Raw genomic sequence first — 16,611 nt, 5'->3', positions numbered from 1 at the left:
TGATTGGCATCTGGAGCCTTCTGAGTGCCTGAATTTGCCTTGAGTGGCTCTGTTGGACAAAGGAAAGGACCAATTTTTAGTAGGCTAGTGTCTACTTAACATGGGTGCCTGCACTTGCAAGAAATCTTTTACAGATTGCATAGATTTAGCTTTGTCTTCCATTTTGTTTAAAACCTCTTCTGCCTTATTACCAAACAGAGTATCATGTTGCAAAGGGGCATCCAACAATTTAGCTTTAACATGATCAGGCAGATTTTGCTCCGTGAGTCAGGCATGCCTTCTAATCACAGATCCAGTAATGGCGGCCCTACAAGAGGCCTCCAAGGAATCAAAAACCACATTGCAAAGTATGCTTTCCAACCTGTTCTGCTGAATGCAATAATTCCTGTAACTCTATTTTCCACACAATCAAAAATCAACATAATTTTCTGTTTCAGTAAGCCCATAACATGCTGTTGATATTTAAGCATATGAAACTGGCAGTTTAAGGCCCTGATTGCCAAGGTAGCAGACGTATAAAACCTTCTTTCCCCATCTATCCAGCGCCCTGGAACCTCTATCAGAGGGGGTAGGATTTTTGGCTGTAGAGGCCTTTACACCCTTGGGACCCTGAGAAATAGTCTCAGGATCAGCAGCAGGATTTTTGAATAGAAATTTGTGGGAGTCGGGAACCCTGTAATATCTGTCTGGCTTACTAGAAGCCAGAGACAGGGAATCGGGAGCCATGCTTGATTCCGAAAACACATCAACAATGTCTAATACAGGAGGTACTGCCAAAGGCCTATGCTGTGGAAGAAGAAGGAAATCCCCAAGCCTCTTTTTTGATTCAGAGAAGTCCTGACTCTCCCAGTGAAAATGTTCCCTTAAAGTATGCAAAGTCTCTCCAAAAAAGTAATCCTCAGGAGGAGATGCAGATGGGATGGATTCCTCTGCATCAGAATCCTCATAGGGTGGAATAGAAAATTCCTGATCAGAAGAGAAATCAGAAGAAATGGGGGTTGGGAGCCCCCGATCAAGGTAATTAAATCCGAAGCCATTTTGATCATCTGTTTTTTAGGCATAGGGGCCTGAGCACGTGGCTCATGCGTCAGTTTTTTAGACATAGATGGTTTTTGACCTTGTTTTTGAGGCTGGCATCTGTTTAATATAAAAATGTTGAGGCCTGAAAACACCCTCAGAAGCCAGTGCCTGCTCAGCGGCTCCCGACCCATCCAAGGGAGAGACATCCATGGGTTCAATACTTTGAGAATCTCGTGGCATACCGGACTCCGAATGGGTCTCGGTAGAGGCCAGCGACTCAAAAGTAACAGATATCAGGAGCTGCGAAAGCGCCTCACTGAGTACTGGCGAACCGGCGACTGGCTTAGGAGAAGCTTCGTCATCGGTTTTGGACATAGACGGTCTGTCTCTGTCTTTTTCTTAGCGTTTTTTGTGAACTCTGGTAGTTGGACTGCTAACCGACGACATTTCAGGATAATTAAATCTTGAACCAAAATATTTAAAAGGAAAAATATACAGACGCTTAACAGTGTGTTGGTTAAATCTAACACAAAACCGACAGCAAGGCACGTTGTGATCTGGGCCTAGGCAAGGAATACAGTAGAAATTAAAATCCTTATGAGGCATTTGCTTCCCACAAGTAATGCAATTAATAACTTTTACTGACATCGGTAAGGAGCAAGAAAAAGTTTCCCCAATGGGCTACTTAGCTTTAGTTTGAAGACTTCGGTTCTGAAACTCGAATGCGAAAATTTCAGGAGTCAGCCGACCAGCACTTGCGAACTGCTTTTGCTTCGGGCACCGCGCAGCAAGAAAGACCGAATAAAATGGCGTCGGCTGCATGTTTTATACCCCCGACGACCTGACGTCATAGAAGAGGAGACAGCAACCGACGCAGGACCCAAGACTTTGTTATTCAGGCCAACTGAGGGCAACCTGCCAGCAGATTACCTAAATGTAATGACTGCAACAGTGAAACACGAAGAACAACATCAACCCAAATAGCCAAATACTACTGCAGTAGTGGGAATGATGAACATTAGCAGGGACAAAGTACAGTTTTGTACTTACCATAAATGTAGATGTTCGAGTGCTCATAAGCTGCAGTCATTACAAATGGGTTATCCTGCCGTCAGGCGGGTCCTCGGTCGGCCGAATTCCAAAGTCTAGGTCCGGCGTCGGTTGTCGTCGCTTCTTCCCTGATGTCAGTGCGGCAGGGGTACAAAAGAGGCAGCCGACGCCATTTTCTTCAGTTTTTCTTGCCCAAGATGTCAGGTGACCCCAGAAGGAAGGCAAAACATAAAGTTATGCAAACATGCAATATAGAATAATCAAAAAACAGTAGTTGCAAGCAAATACACCATAAGAGAATACCCCAAATAGGTTGTATGATAAGGTGTTTGTCATAAGGCCTGTCCTAAGTGGGGACGGAGGGGGGGGTAACCTGGACTGCAGCTGTATGAGCACTCGAACATCTACATTTATGGTAGGTACAAAACTGTACTATGTTCATCGTGCATACAGCTGCAGTCATTACAGATGGGAAGAATCCCAAAGCTAAGTAAGGGTGGTAGGCACTAAGTGGAACTAGGAGGAGCAAGGATGCCCTGCAAGACTGCTGTGGCAAAACCCGCTCTAGATTTAGAGTATAGTGGAAGGTGATAGTGCTTGGAGAAAGTGTGCACTGAACTCCAAGTGGCTGCTTCCAAAATGTCCTTGGTAGGGACCCCCCTGAGGAAAGCTGCAGAGGTAGTTGTGGCCCTGGTGGAGTGGGATCTGATGCATGCAGGCACAGTTTTTCCATGAAATGAGAAACAAAAGCGTATGCAGTGGGCTATCCATTTTGAAATTGTCTGTTTGGAAATGGCCTTTCCTTGGGCACCTGTAGCATAGGACACAAAGAGTTGCTCAGATTTCCTGAATGGCTTTGTCCTGTCCAAATAATAACGAAGTTGTCTGTGAATGTCCAAGGAATGTAGTAGTCTTTCCCCTTTGTTTTGTGGATTTGGATAAAAGGTAGGTAAGTGGATAGTCTGATTCAAAGCTACACTGGATACTACCTTTGGCATAAAGGTAGATGTTGGTTCGTAAGGAAACTCTGTCCTGATGGAAAATGATGAATGGTTGCACAGCCATGAGGGCCTGTAGCTCCGAAATCCTGCGTGCTGAGGTGATAGCCAGAAGAAAGGCCGTTTTCCATGACAAGTATTGTAGTTCTGTTGAAGAAGCTGGCTCAAAGGGAGGAAGGGTCAGCTTTTCCAATATGAAGTTGAGGTCCCAAGCAGGGACTGGTGGTTTCCTTGGGGGTTTTATATTTTTTGCCCCTCTGAGGAACTGCCTTAAGAGAGGATGTGAGAATAAAGGAGGATACGTGTTGTATTGTGCAGAAATGGCTGCAGCGTGGATCTTGATGGAGGAGAAGGAAAGTCCACTGTTCAACATCTCAGCTAGGTACTGTAAAATTTGAGGTATATTTATTACCCAAGGATTCTGGCCCTTTTCTTGATTCCAGGCACAAAATCGTTTCCATTTGGTGGAGTATTCTTTTCTAGTAGAAGGTCTTCTGGCCTCCAAGATGACATCCTGCACCTCCTAGGAGAGGAGAGTCTGTTGGGAAATCAAGGAATTCTCCATGCAGCTAGAGTTAGGGTTTTGAGCTGGCTGTGAAGGGTTTTGTAGTTGTGCTGGGACAACAGAAGAGGGACTAGAGGTAGGATCCATGGTGGGGAATGTGTCATGTTCTTCAGGAGCGGATACCAGTGTTGTCTTGGCCAGTCTGGAGCAATGAGAATCATTTGCGGCCTCTCTGCTCTGGCTTTTAATAGAACTTTGGGCAGCAGAGGAAGAGGCAGGAAGGCATAAACTGTCAATGTTGTCCAATTGAAAGAGAGTGCGTCCACTTTCCAGGCCTGTGGATGATAGGTCCTTGAACAAAATTTTTCAACTGGTAATTTCTGTGGGTAGCAAAGAGATCTATGTCTGGCTGTCCCCATGCCTGAGTTATCTTTGTGAAAACTTGAGGATGCAACTTCCATTCGTGTGGATCTGTCATATTTCTGTTTAGGTTGTCTGCCAGTGTGTTTTCCTTCCCTGGCAGGAATTGTGCCTGTAGTTGAATTTGCAATTCCAGTGCTGTGTTCCATAGGGTCATGGCTTGCCTGCACAGAGGGTATGAATGAATTCCCCCCTGTTTGTTTATGTACCACATCACTGTGGTGTTGTCTGTCCTTATCAATAGCTGGCCTGGATGCAGTAGGTCTTTGAAGGTCATAATAGCATTTTGCACGGCTAGCATTTTCTTTTGGTTGATGTGTAGGTGCTTCTCTTTTTGGGACCATTTTCCCTGAATGCACTGATCTGTCATATATGCTCCCAGGCGTAGTCTAAGGCGTCTGTTGTGATGATTTGAGTTGCTTGAGGTACACAGAAAGGGAGACCTGTGTTTCTTTGGCATGCTTGAGCCCACCACAAAAATTCCTTTTGAAGGCATGGAATGAGTGGTATAATTGTTTCCAAGCTGTGGCTGTGTTGAGACCATAAGTTATTTAGGTACCATTGAAGTTTCCTCATATGCAGCTTTGTACATGGGATTAGTAGGATGCAAGATGCCATGAATCCCAGAGCCTGCAGGACTTTCCTTGCAGTTAGCCTGGTGAAAGTTGCCATTTTGCTGAAGTATTGAGACAGTTGCCCTTGTTTGTCTGGCGTGAGGTAGGCCCATCTGGGTGGTTGCATTCAAGCTGGCACCCAGGAAAATTATTTGTTGAGAGGGTATTAGTTTTGATTTCTTTTTGTTGACTGTGTATCCCGGGAAGTTCAACAGTTTTATTACAAACGCCAGGTGCTGCAATAGTATGTCCTTGCTGTCTGCTTGGATCAAGCAGTCGTCCAGATATGGGTAGATTTCTATTCTTTGTAGTCTGCAGAAGGCGATTACTGATGCCAGCCATTTCGTAAACACTCTGGGCGCAGTAGATAAGCCAAAGGGCAATGCAGAGAATTGGTAATGGGTTGAACCTGCAAGAAATCTGAGGTATCTTCTGCAATCTTGTCTGATAGGGGCATGCAGGTATGCCTCCTTGAGGTCCAATGTTACCAGCCAAGACTCCTTGCCCAGCATGGGAAGAAGCTGCTGTAATGTGAGTATCTTGAATTTTGGCACCTGTAGATATGTGTTTAGGATGGATAGGTCTAAGACAGGTCTCCAATCTTTGCCTTTCCTTGGTACCAGGAATAGTCTGGAATAAAACCCTTGACCTTGTTCTTTTGCAGGTACCTCTTGAATCGCTTACATGTCCATGAGAGCGGAAATTTGTTTTTGTGCCTCTGCCCTTTGATTTTGTGGCAGGTTTGGCATGCCTCTCATTTTTGGATGGGTGTAAAAGTGGAACCTGTAGCCTCTGTCTATAATGTCCAGAATCCATTTGTCTTTTGTAACAATATGCCAATTTTTTGAGAATAATGCCAGTTTTCCGCCCAAAGGTGCTGCCATTAAAGCTTTGCTTGGCAGGTGTAGGGGGAAGTCATTGTGTCTGTTTTCTAAATGACTGTGATCTATCTTCTCCACCTCTTGGGGTTGGTGCTTGCCACTGTCTGGCTCTGAAAGATGCTTGAGGTTGCCCTCTACCCCTTGGGCGTCTGTATCTGCCCCTTTGAGGTCTGTCCGTGGCTGGAAAGGACCAATTTTTTGAAGGCCAGTTTCTGCTGAAACATGGAGGTTGTACCTGCAGGAAATCTTTCACTGTTTGCATTGATTTCGCTTTTTCCTCCATTTTCTTTAGTACCTCCTCAGCTTTAACACCAAACAATACATCTTTTTGAAGAGGTGCATCTAATAATTTAGCTTTGACATGATCTGGTAAGGTTTGCTCTTTTAGCCAAGCATGCCTACGTATAACAGACCCCGTAACAGCAGCTCTACATGAGGCCTCTAAAGCATCAAAACCACACTGCAAGGTATGTTTACCCACTTGCTCTGCACCATGCAACAAATCCTGCAACTCTTTTAAATCTGGTTGTTCTGGTTGTGTCATTTTGCTTTTCAAATGAGATAACAAAAATTGTTGATACTTTAACATATGGAATTGACAGTTTAATGCCCTCATGGTTAAAGTGGCCGAGGTATACACCTTTTTCCCCACCTTTCTAAAGCTCTGGAATCTCTCTCTGAAGGTAATGGGTTTTTAGCAGTAGAGGCCTTAATTCCCTTGGGACCCTGTGAAATAGTTTCTGGGTCAGCAGTATGGCTTTTATATAGGAACTGGTGAGAATCAGGAACCCGGTAATACCTGTCTGGTTTAACAGGAGCTGGAGGTAAAGAATCTGGATTAAGGCTGGCTTCTGTGTACACATCATCCAATATATCTAAAACAGGAGGGATAGCCAGGGGCCTATGCTGGGGGAGCAGAAGAAATTCCCTGAGCCTTTTCTTGGAATCTGAGTAATCTTGGCCTTCCCAGTGAAAGTGTTCCCTCAATGTATGCAGGGTTTCCCCAAAAGAGTAGCCCTCAGGGGGGGAGACCGAGGGAATAGACTCCTCAGCATCAAAGTCTTCGAAAGGTGAATAGGCGTAAACCTGGTCCTCTAAGTGTTCTGAGGTAATAGAAGCTTGATCTGAGGAAGGGTAGTCTTTGTCAGAGGGGGGTTGAGAACCCCTGATAAGAGTAATCAAATCCTCAGCCATTTTAAGAATCTGCTTTTTAGGCATGGGGCCTTGAGAGAAGGTCTGAGACCCTGTTTTTTGGTTTTCATGGCTGCTTTAGATTTAGTGAAAGCTTTAATAGAGAAGGAGGAAGGCCTGAAGACACCTTGAGAAATGGCAGGCCTGTCTAAATTCTGAGTTTCCCCGCCAAGAGTGGCGTCGGTATCTGCAGTAGGAATGGGGACCGAAGAGCCTGCGACCTCGTGTACTGTAGTCACCGGTAATGTAGTGTCATCGGTACTCAGGGGCTGCGTAGGCGCCATGCTGAGAACAGGTAGTCGGCCTAAGCGTGGTCTCAGCACTCGGTGCGGACCTCGGATGTCGGTCCTTATCTTTGCGTCTTTTGCTCAAAACTGGTGTCGGTGTATCTGACGACATGATATAATTAAATTTTTTGCCAAAATAATGAAGGGCGAACTCCGCCCGGCGCTTAATAGTGCGCTTGTTGAATCTAGCACAAAAACTGCAGGCCGAGACGTTGTGGTCTGGGCCTAAGCAAGGTATACAGAAAGAGTGGAAATCCTTATGCGGTATTTGCTTCCCACAAGAAATGCAATTATTAACTTTGCCTGACATCGGTCTGAGGCAAGAAAAGTTTCCCCAACGGGGTACTTAGCTTTCAAGAAGACTTCGGCTGAAATACTTTCGTAAATCTCAGGAGCTGGCCGACCGGCACTTGCGAACTGCTTCTGCTTCGGGCACCGTGCGGCAAGAAAGACTGAAGAAAATGGCGTCGGCTGCCTCTTTTGTACCCCTGCCGCACTGACGTCAGGGAAGAAGCGACGACAACCGACGCCGGACCTAGACTTTGGAATTCGGCCGACCGAGGACCCGCCTGACGGCAGGATAACCTATCTGTAATGACTGCAGCTGTATGCACGATGAACATCGGACAATGAACTGTGCCCAGATTTGAAGCCACAAAAGCAAACTAGAGGAGTAAAAGTACTTCTCCAATTTGTAGTAACCTAACAGACTGTAACCAATGCAATGCCCAAACAAGACATGTTTATAGTAAAGTCCTACAACGTGGTTACTTTCAGCCAATTGTTTTTGCAGGCAAAAAAGTGGAGGCTATAAATCTGCGAAATACTAACCATCATGGCCAAAACACATTGCTAGATACTCTAGGCAGATAAAACCTAGATCAGCAACAATTTATCTGGACACAATAACCATCCACAGGAAAGAGGAGGAACACCCCTATGTGAACTCCTACCATGATGCACTAAAACATTCCACCCTGCACAGTGGCAGCAACCAGGTGCCCACAGACAGCAATGGCATAAGACCTTAGAATGACACTATCCAGAAATGGATCTAGTGCATAAGCCAACTGAAGCTTCTGTAGTGGAATGAAAAACAGTTGCCCCATTTGGAATAAACTGCTATGAACAAAACTACTCCACAGGTCTAAACAGAGATGGTTTAACCTCAAAGAGGTCCTCTTTCTGGAAAAGCATCCAAGGTCATCATACAGAATAACTGTGCCTATCAATCCAAGGTTCTTGGTGATAGCTCTCTATGTCAAAGTGAACTCTAGAAACTATTACCACTCCATCATGAATCCCAGCACCATTGTGGGATTACTGTGGCTGGTCTGGCAGAATTCTCCTTAGGTGGTGTGGCTGGCACTGCAGGAGGCAAAACTTTGAAACAGTTGTTAGCCTGCCACCTGCAGAAAGGCTTCTTTGTGTGTGTGTGTGTGTGTGTGTGTGGGGGGGGGGGGGGGGGCTTTGCCTGCAGGATATGAACAGGACGGTGGTGCAGGGAGATCAAAAATGTCCTCCATAAATGTGACAGTCTGTTTAGTCAAACAGGATATCCAACAGGTCATTATAAACTCCAACAAACTGCATTACTCCCTTTTCATGGGCATCCAGAATGCTTTTCTGACCTCCTCATTGAAGATGGAAATCCTCAGCCTGCACAGGATGAGCAACTCTAGCCACTTCTGGCACATCAAAATTACAATGAAGCACACAACCTGCAGACAAGAATCTTGAGTAAGGACATCCTTCAGCCCGGACCTGGGGAAGTCTACAAGCTTTCAAAAGGTCTGATTCACTCAAGAGGCTAGAATCTGAACAAGTGAAATGAACAATAAAGGGATCAAAACTCAGACATGGCAAAGGTGTCCTCCTGTCATACTAGCCCAGAGATTTGGACTCTGTCTAGAGGTAGGGATAGCAAAATGTTACAGCCTACACACTGACAAGATCTTAGAAGGAGCTAGCTCCAAGATGGAAGGGCAGAGCTTAAAGCAATTTTAATGTAGGTACCCAAGCATCACATTTATACAACTGAAGTTATTTCTCCAGCTGCTTACATACACTTTGAAAACAGTTTAGATCTGCACAGCACTAGTCACATTTACAACTGAAGTCAAAGTCAAAACCAAACAAAACTGAAAAAATTATTTCAGAATGAAATTCAACAGGCAGAATAAATTTTCTTACATGCATACTGGGTATTTTATAGTCAGAATTGTCTTCTAAACTTATAAATAAGAAATTCCACAGAATTGTCCATTTAGGATAAAGAAGTGAATCCCACTGCAAGAAATACTAGAACATGCAAAAGTACACTGAACTTACTCTGTGTAGAGGTCCTCTAACATTGCTACGATGATGACAATAAAAGACACTGAAAAAATCTGGCATCCAGAACCAATCAGAGATGAGAATATTAAAGGATGGCTAGAAGGCCGAAAAACATCACCATGTACTTGCTTCCACCCATATTCATCCCCCAGATCTCGGTCCTGTGTTGGAAAACAGAGAATAGTTATTAATAAGCTAAAATAATAAGACCATAATCACATTAAATACTATATAGGAAACATATATGCATGAATACCCACCATAATTTTAAAACGGGCCCTCTGGAATGGGTTAAGTGCATTCTTTTTGCACTCTCTTAACCATCTGTAACTTTATATCTCATACCCACATGATTAAGTATGCATGTACACTTTGGCTCATGCTGGCATTCCTCTAACCAGGATTAGCATCCTCTCTTGCAATACTCATACTTGACCCCACCCGAAAAGGAGGATACATCTTCAAGTTAAACTGCAGAGTTTTAAGCCTACGCCCAAAACAGAGTAGGGAGGCGTATCCCAGGAAAATAGGTCTTCAGCAATAAATCACTAAAAATGTAACACCCACACACTTGTGATTAAGACGAACTCTGGAGACACTATCCCACAATCCTATACTCCATATGAAATACAAGAACAAATACTAAAAACTATGAATAAATTTAACACTATGCCAGCTTTGCTCTCAACTGTGGAACAAGCAATTGAAGACTGACAACTGGCTTAGGTGCCTGTAGGAGATGGCAGGAGAGAATGAGAGTAAACAGCCAATGCTAGCTTGTCCATCCAGAGGGGGGCTGCTCTGACTCACTACTTGGATGACACCAAGCTGGAGAAAAAAGAAGTTATGTACTCACCATAACGTTCCATCTGAGTAGATACTTAATTTGTCTGTAACCTGTGGGTGTCGGATCCGACCTCGGATCCGATCCGGCAGCTTTCCAAGCTCCAAGATCCGAGCTCCTAGCTCCTCCCCCTACCCATAATCCCCTACTACTAACCACATTACCTCAGATCGTTTTTTTTTTGCCTCACCAACTTCAGACAGAAACCAACTCCGAGTGATCAGAAAATTCCCGAAAGGTTCGGGGGATGGCAGGGGGGTCGGTTGCAGACAAATGAAGTATCTACTCAGATGGAACGTTATGGTGAGTACATAACTTCTTTATCTGAAGTAGTTACTTCATTTGATCTGAAACCTGTGGGACAGAGTCCCCAGCTAACCTACAAGAACCTGGGTGGTCCTTACGGATGGATATTCCGAAGCACCGAGGAGCCAAAAGAAGCCCTATTCCTGGAAATCATATCCAGCTTGTAATGAGAAATGAACGTATGAGATGAGGACCAGGTAGCTGCTGAACAAATATCGTCTACTGGAACCCTAGACCAAAAAGCTGTTGAGGTAGCTACAGATCTTGTGGAATGAGCACGGATGCCAACCGGAGCTGGCTTGCCAGACGAAGTGTATCCCAGCATAATGCACTGACAGATCCAATTTGCTACAGACACTTTAGCAATTGCCTTGCCCATGGCTGACTTTGCATAAGAAACAAACAACTGATCCGACTTGCGAAACTCTCTAGTCCTGTGCAAGTAAAAACGCAGTTGTCTGTGTACATCCAATTTGTGCAACGTGTATTCAACCTTTGTTGTGAAAATTTGGGAAAAATACAGGAAGATTTATTGACTGATTAATATTTGATTCTGTAGCCACCTTAGGCAAGAAAGACGGATTAGTCCTGAGGGACACTCTATCCTTGTGAAAGATAAGGTACGGAGGTTTGATACACAGAGCTTGCAATTCTGAAACCCTCTTGGCTGAAGTAATAGCCACCAAGAAAGCCGTTTTCCAAGATAAGAACTTCAATGGAACCGAGGCCGCAGGCTCGAAAGGTGGTCTCCTCAAGGCTTGCAAGACCAGAGTGAGATCCCACGGGGGAACCACAGTCTTTACAGGTGGTTTCAAAAGAAAAACGCCTTTTAAGAAGGTTTTGCACAACTTTGTGGATGCTAAGGTGCCTATGCCGTCCCCCACATGAAAATGGGAGATGGCCGCCAGCTGCACCTTAACCGTGGAGGCACTTGCTCCTTGCCTAAAAAGCAGGGAAAGGAAGTCCAGAATAGTCGGAATAGGGACAGTAAATAGGTCCAAGTCTTTGTCTTTGGCCCAGAGGGAGAAACGTTTCCATTTACTGTTGTACAGTTTTCTGGTAGACTGTTTATGAGCCGCCACCAGAATGGCCTTAACGGGGGATGAGATGCCGGGAGTCCTAGCCATTAATGGAACTGGATCAACCAAGCAGTAAGTTTGAGGTTGACCAGGTTCGGGGTAGGGCATCCTGCCGGATGCGAGATTAGGTCTGGACTGGGATCCAGAATCCATGGAGGAGCCATACTGTGAGACCGCAGAAAGGGGAACCAGATCTGTCGAGGCCAGAATGGGGCTATGAGGATAACTCTGCTCCCCAACCGACAGGCTTTCTGGATGAATTTCATCATGAGTGGGAGGGGGGGATAAGCATAAAGGAGTCCAGGGGGCCAAGCATGGACTAGAGCGTCTCTGGGGGGTCTCCCCTCTGGGGGGGAACTATCACGAAGTACTCGCTGCATTTTGTGTTTAAAGGAGAAGCGAAAAGATCGCAGCGAGGCTGATCCCCCATTTGTGGAAGATCTGCTTCGCAACAGACGGATTCAGAGACCACTCATATGGAGTGAGGAGCACCCGACTTAGCTTGTCCGCTAATATGTTGGACAGTCCCGGAATGTGCATTGCTATCGCAAAGCGGTTGGTGGAAATCGCCCATTCCCACACTCTCATGGCTTCTCGACACAGGGGATAAGATCTGGTCCCTCCTTGTTTGTTTATATACCAGACTACTGACATGTTGTCCGTCTGGACTGCAATAGTCCCCAGGGGAAGAAGGTTGTGGAGAGCTTGCAACGCCAAAAGCACCGCCCTCATCTCTAGGACATTGATATGCAATGCGGTCTCTAGGGAAGTCCACGTGCCTTGAACGGATCTGCCTGAACAATGCCCCCCCCCCACCCGAGGCGAGAAGCGTCTGTGGTCAACGTGGCTTCGACTGAGGGGATCACAAAGGGCCTCCCTTCTCTGAGTTCCTGCGCATGTAACCACCACAGAAGGGAGTCCCTGCACACCCTGCTCAGGGGTATTGGTGTGCTTAACGGGTGGATCAACAGGGACCATTGGACTTGAAGGGTCCATTGTAATATGTGCATTCGCAGACGGGCATGAAGAGAGAGACCGATCGCTGCTGACATAGACCCCAGTGCCCTCAGGACTAACTCCGCCGGAGGAGCAGGGCTCCAAAGAAGGGCTAACACCTGATACGACAAGCTGTTCAGCCTGACTGACGTTAGAACAACTCGGGAGATTCGTGTATCCAACCTGGTCCCTATGAATTCTAGGGCTTGAGTGGGGCACAGGCAGGATTTCTGCTCGTTCACTGAGATGCCTAGGTTGTGGGCCAGAGACAGAGCATAATCTCTCGCCACACAGAGCTGATGCCTGTTGGTCGCGGTGAGGAGCCAGTCATCTAGGTAGGGGAAGACCTGAATGCCCTGAAGTCTCAGGTGGGCTGCAACCACTGCCATGACCTTGGTGAACACTCTGGGGGACTGAGGTGAGGCCGAATGGAAGAACCCTGAATTGATGATGACTGGCTCCGAGCCGGAAGCGGAGAAACCTCCTGGATCGTCTGTCCATCAAGATGTGGTAATACGCATCCTTGAGGTCTAACGAGCACATCCAGTCGTTCTCTCGCAGAAGGGGGACAACTGATTGGAGAGTGACCATCCGGAACTTTTCCTTGGGTATGAACAGGTTCAGAGCGGAAAGGTCTAAGATGGGTCTGAGGTCCCCCGTTTTCTTTGGCACCAAAAAGAACCTGGAGTAATAACCCAATCCGGACTGATCTGGGGGGACTGGCTGGATGGCTCTTTTTCTTAGCAGCTTTGAAATCTCCAAAGCCGCTGCCTCCCTTTGATCAGGTGGGATATCGGGGAGACGTCTGGGTTTGGGGGGAAGGTTTATGAATGGAATGGAATATCCTCTGGATATGATCCGGAGCACCCATCGATCTGTTGTAAGGGACTCCCAGTTTGACAGGTGCTCCGACAACCGCCCCGACTGCCTCCAGAGAGGGACAGTCGGGCAAGCCCTCAGGGCGGTTGCGTGGGTCTGTCCGAGAAAGGTTCTCTAGACCCGAAGTTACGCGGCCCCCCTCTGCCTCTGGGCCGGCGTCCACCTTGTCCTCCTCTGCCTCTAGAGGACGAGTGGTCTGCAGCAGGATGGGATTGCTGAGATGTACGGAACCACAGCTTCTTTTGTCCCCTCTGATTCCTGGAGAAGGATCTTTGGGGATTAGAGAAGCGGACTCCGGCGGCAGACAGTGTCTTCCCGTCCTTTTCCCTTTGGACCAGCGTGTCGCGAACAGTTTTGCCAAACAAGGCAGAACCGTCAAAAGGGGCGTTCGCGAAGGACGCCTTGAAGGGATCCGCGAAGTCGCATAGACGGAGCCAGGAGAGACGTCGCAAGACGACCCCGGCTCCGCTAGCTCTAGCGGCCCCCTCCGTTGCGTGGGAGAGAAGCCGCATAGATGTATTGGAGATGGATTTTAGAGTGGCCATTCGAGTCTCAATAACCTTCTTGTCTGCGACCGACATGGACTCCGGGGGGGCTGCAGCGTATTCCTTAATCAAGTCTCGCTGTAGCCTAATGGTATGTGCCATATAGTTCAGCTCCCTTATGGAAAAGGTCGCTGAAGCAAACATCCGTTTCCCAATCCGGTCAAGCGCTCGAGATTCCTTATCCGGCGGGTGAACCGAAGAACTCTCCTGCGCGAGTTCTTTCTTGGTGGCCGCCACCACCAACATGGTATCAACGGGGGTACCTTTGTCCCAAGACTGTCTATCTGTGGGGGGACTGAGGACTTCATCAGGGCGCCTAGGGATTGGCTCCACGGTGTCGGGCTCCTTCCATGCCCTGGTGGTAATTAAGTCCACCAGGGGGTCGGCCGGAGGGGACACCCAGGAGGTAGATGGGCCTGCCTCAAAGGCCTCCAGGAACACGGACTCATCAAGGGAGGGCTTTTGGGCTGACCACCCCCCTTTGATACGCAACATTTCCATGAAGTCTCCAAAGGAGACATCTTCAGGGGGTGACCTTGGGGAACCCTCCGTATCATCCAAGTCTGTGTCTGTGGTAACGGACTTGGGGGAGTCCAGGTGCCTCCTTTTGCACCGATGTTTCCGGGGGACCTCCTCGGTGGGGCTGTCGGAAGTGGGCTCGTCCACGGGTGGTTGTTCCTCCGCGGGAACTAGCTGGAAGGCTTGGGCAGGCTGTCCCGATGGACGGATGATGGAAGACAGACCCTCATACAGTGGGGGTAAGGGGGGATCCGAAGCCCGGGTCGGGGATCTGGAGGACCTCGACAGTACCATCTCCACTACCTCAAAAGCCGAAGGAGAGCCACTCTCGCCAGCCTCTGAGAGCAATCTCCTCGGATCCGAGGAAGGGATCGGGGTCGGAGCCGATGCAGTCGGCGCCGAGGCAGAGGTGTGCCCGCCAACAGCGCCGAAGACACAGCAACTCCCTCGGATCCAACGCTCAGCCCTCGGCCCCGAGAGCTCGGGTCCGACAAGCTCGAAGGTATAGTCGGCGTCGAAGAGACCACTGCTATCGGCGCCGATAATTCCCCGGGTCCGAATTGGCCTGGATCCGATGACTCCTAGACCCGAAAACGAGTCGGAGAAGGAGTGATCGGGGCAAATATGGGGGCCGCACTCCCCCCCAGAGGGGGGGGAGGCAAGAGCATCCCCATCTGCATTTGGGTCTGCAAGAACCGACGCATCATCTGATCCATATCCGCTTCGGAGATGCTTCGGGTCGACCTGGACGAAGTAGGAGAGGCGGGCCGGGAGGGCCGCCTCGAAGATCTCGAGGGAAACCTATCCTCCTCCTCCGGCGAGAAACAGGGCGAACGGCGCCGAGAGGAGGGGGATCCGGAGACCCTCGAGGGAGACTTGAGCACTTTCACTGGCGGAGCCGAAGGATGAGGTTCGGCCCGCCTTTTGTGGGACCTATGTCTTTCCTTATCCTTGTGCCTCTTCTCTCTAAGGGAAGAGGCACTAGTTTCCCCAGAGCTCAAACCCGAAGAGGGAGGTTGAGTCCCGGGTAGAGCTAAGGGGACAGACAGCGCCAAAGCTGCCGAAGCAGCTGGAGCCCGAACGGGAGAGGAAGAAGTAGCCGACTCCTGGGGGAGCTTTCCCACCTGGATCAGCTTGTTCTTCCTATCCTGAAGTGCCCAGGGGTTAAAGGCCGCGCAGATCTGTCAGGCCTCTGACAAATGGGCTGCCCCCAGGCACAAAACGCACTGAGCGTGGCCATCAGCTGGGGAAAGCTTGTGGCCACACTCAGTACATTTAGAAAAAACGGCCTTAGGCCCTTCAGACATCATTCACACACACACCCAAACACTAGGAGGGGGAGGGGGAGTGAAGGTAAGCTAGCGATTAAAATTAACAAAAGGGACCAAAAACTAGCACTAGGAGCAGAAAAAGGGGCTAGCACACACACGACAACTTTGGTTGAAAAAAGGTGGTTTAAAACCAGCAATGATCTCACCCAGCCAGGAGCTCTTCACAGGGAAGCTTCTTCAGCCGCGGCAAAAAACGATCTGAGGTAATGTGGTTAGAAGTAGGGGATTATGGGTAGGGGGGAGGAGCTAGGAGCTCAGATCTTGGAGCTTGGAAAGCTGCCGGATCGGATCTGAGGTCGGATCCGACACCCACAGGTTGCAGATCAAATGAAGTAACTACTTCAGATGTATAGTTATGTAAAATCTTAACAGTAGATGTCCTTCTCTTTACTGTTGCAGTATTCGGTACAGAAGGGATGTCCTGCCCTGGGCAGTCCATAACTCGTCCAATATAAATAAGCTTAAGAGAGATCTTGTTGCACCATACATTACCATTTATGCTCCCACACAGAACGCAGGGCATAAAAAGGGACATACAGACGCAACTACCTAGAACTGAATTGCCCCAGAAGAGAACAGTCGCTATAGGATAAGACAGTCCATGCACATCCAGAAGGAAAAAATGTACATCAAACAAAAGGGGGTTGGAGGGAAGAAATGAGTACTGCAACAGTAAAGACAAGGACATCTACTGTTATGGTAAGAATTTACACAACTGTACCATGTCCTTCTATATCACTGTTGTAGTATTTTGTACAGAAGGGAGCATAAAAAAGCTCAACAGAATGGGAGGTGGAAGGCTAAGAACA

At 47.7% G+C, this 16,611-nt stretch overlaps 1 protein-coding gene across 1 annotated transcript in view; it reads right to left on the bottom strand.

Annotated features, from left to right (window-relative positions):
• Positions 1-16,611, bottom strand: part of TM9SF3 (transmembrane 9 superfamily member 3) — a 1,446,273-nt gene that overhangs the window by 892,007 nt on the left and 537,655 nt on the right. Inside the window, exon 7 of the mRNA XM_044056575.1 lies at positions 9,298-9,464. Within this exon, the coding sequence (XP_043912510.1) occupies positions 9,298-9,464 (167 nt within the window). The remainder of the gene's footprint in view (positions 1-9,297; positions 9,465-16,611) is intronic.

Source organism: Protopterus annectens, chromosome 14.part0 (genome assembly GCF_019279795.1).
Source record: "Protopterus annectens isolate FY-2018-M chromosome 14.part0, PAN1.0, whole genome shotgun sequence".
Taxonomy (NCBI): domain Eukaryota; kingdom Metazoa; phylum Chordata; order Ceratodontiformes; family Protopteridae; genus Protopterus; species Protopterus annectens.
Note: the sequence above shows the minus strand (reverse complement) of the source record. Positions and strands in the feature narration are given on the sequence as shown.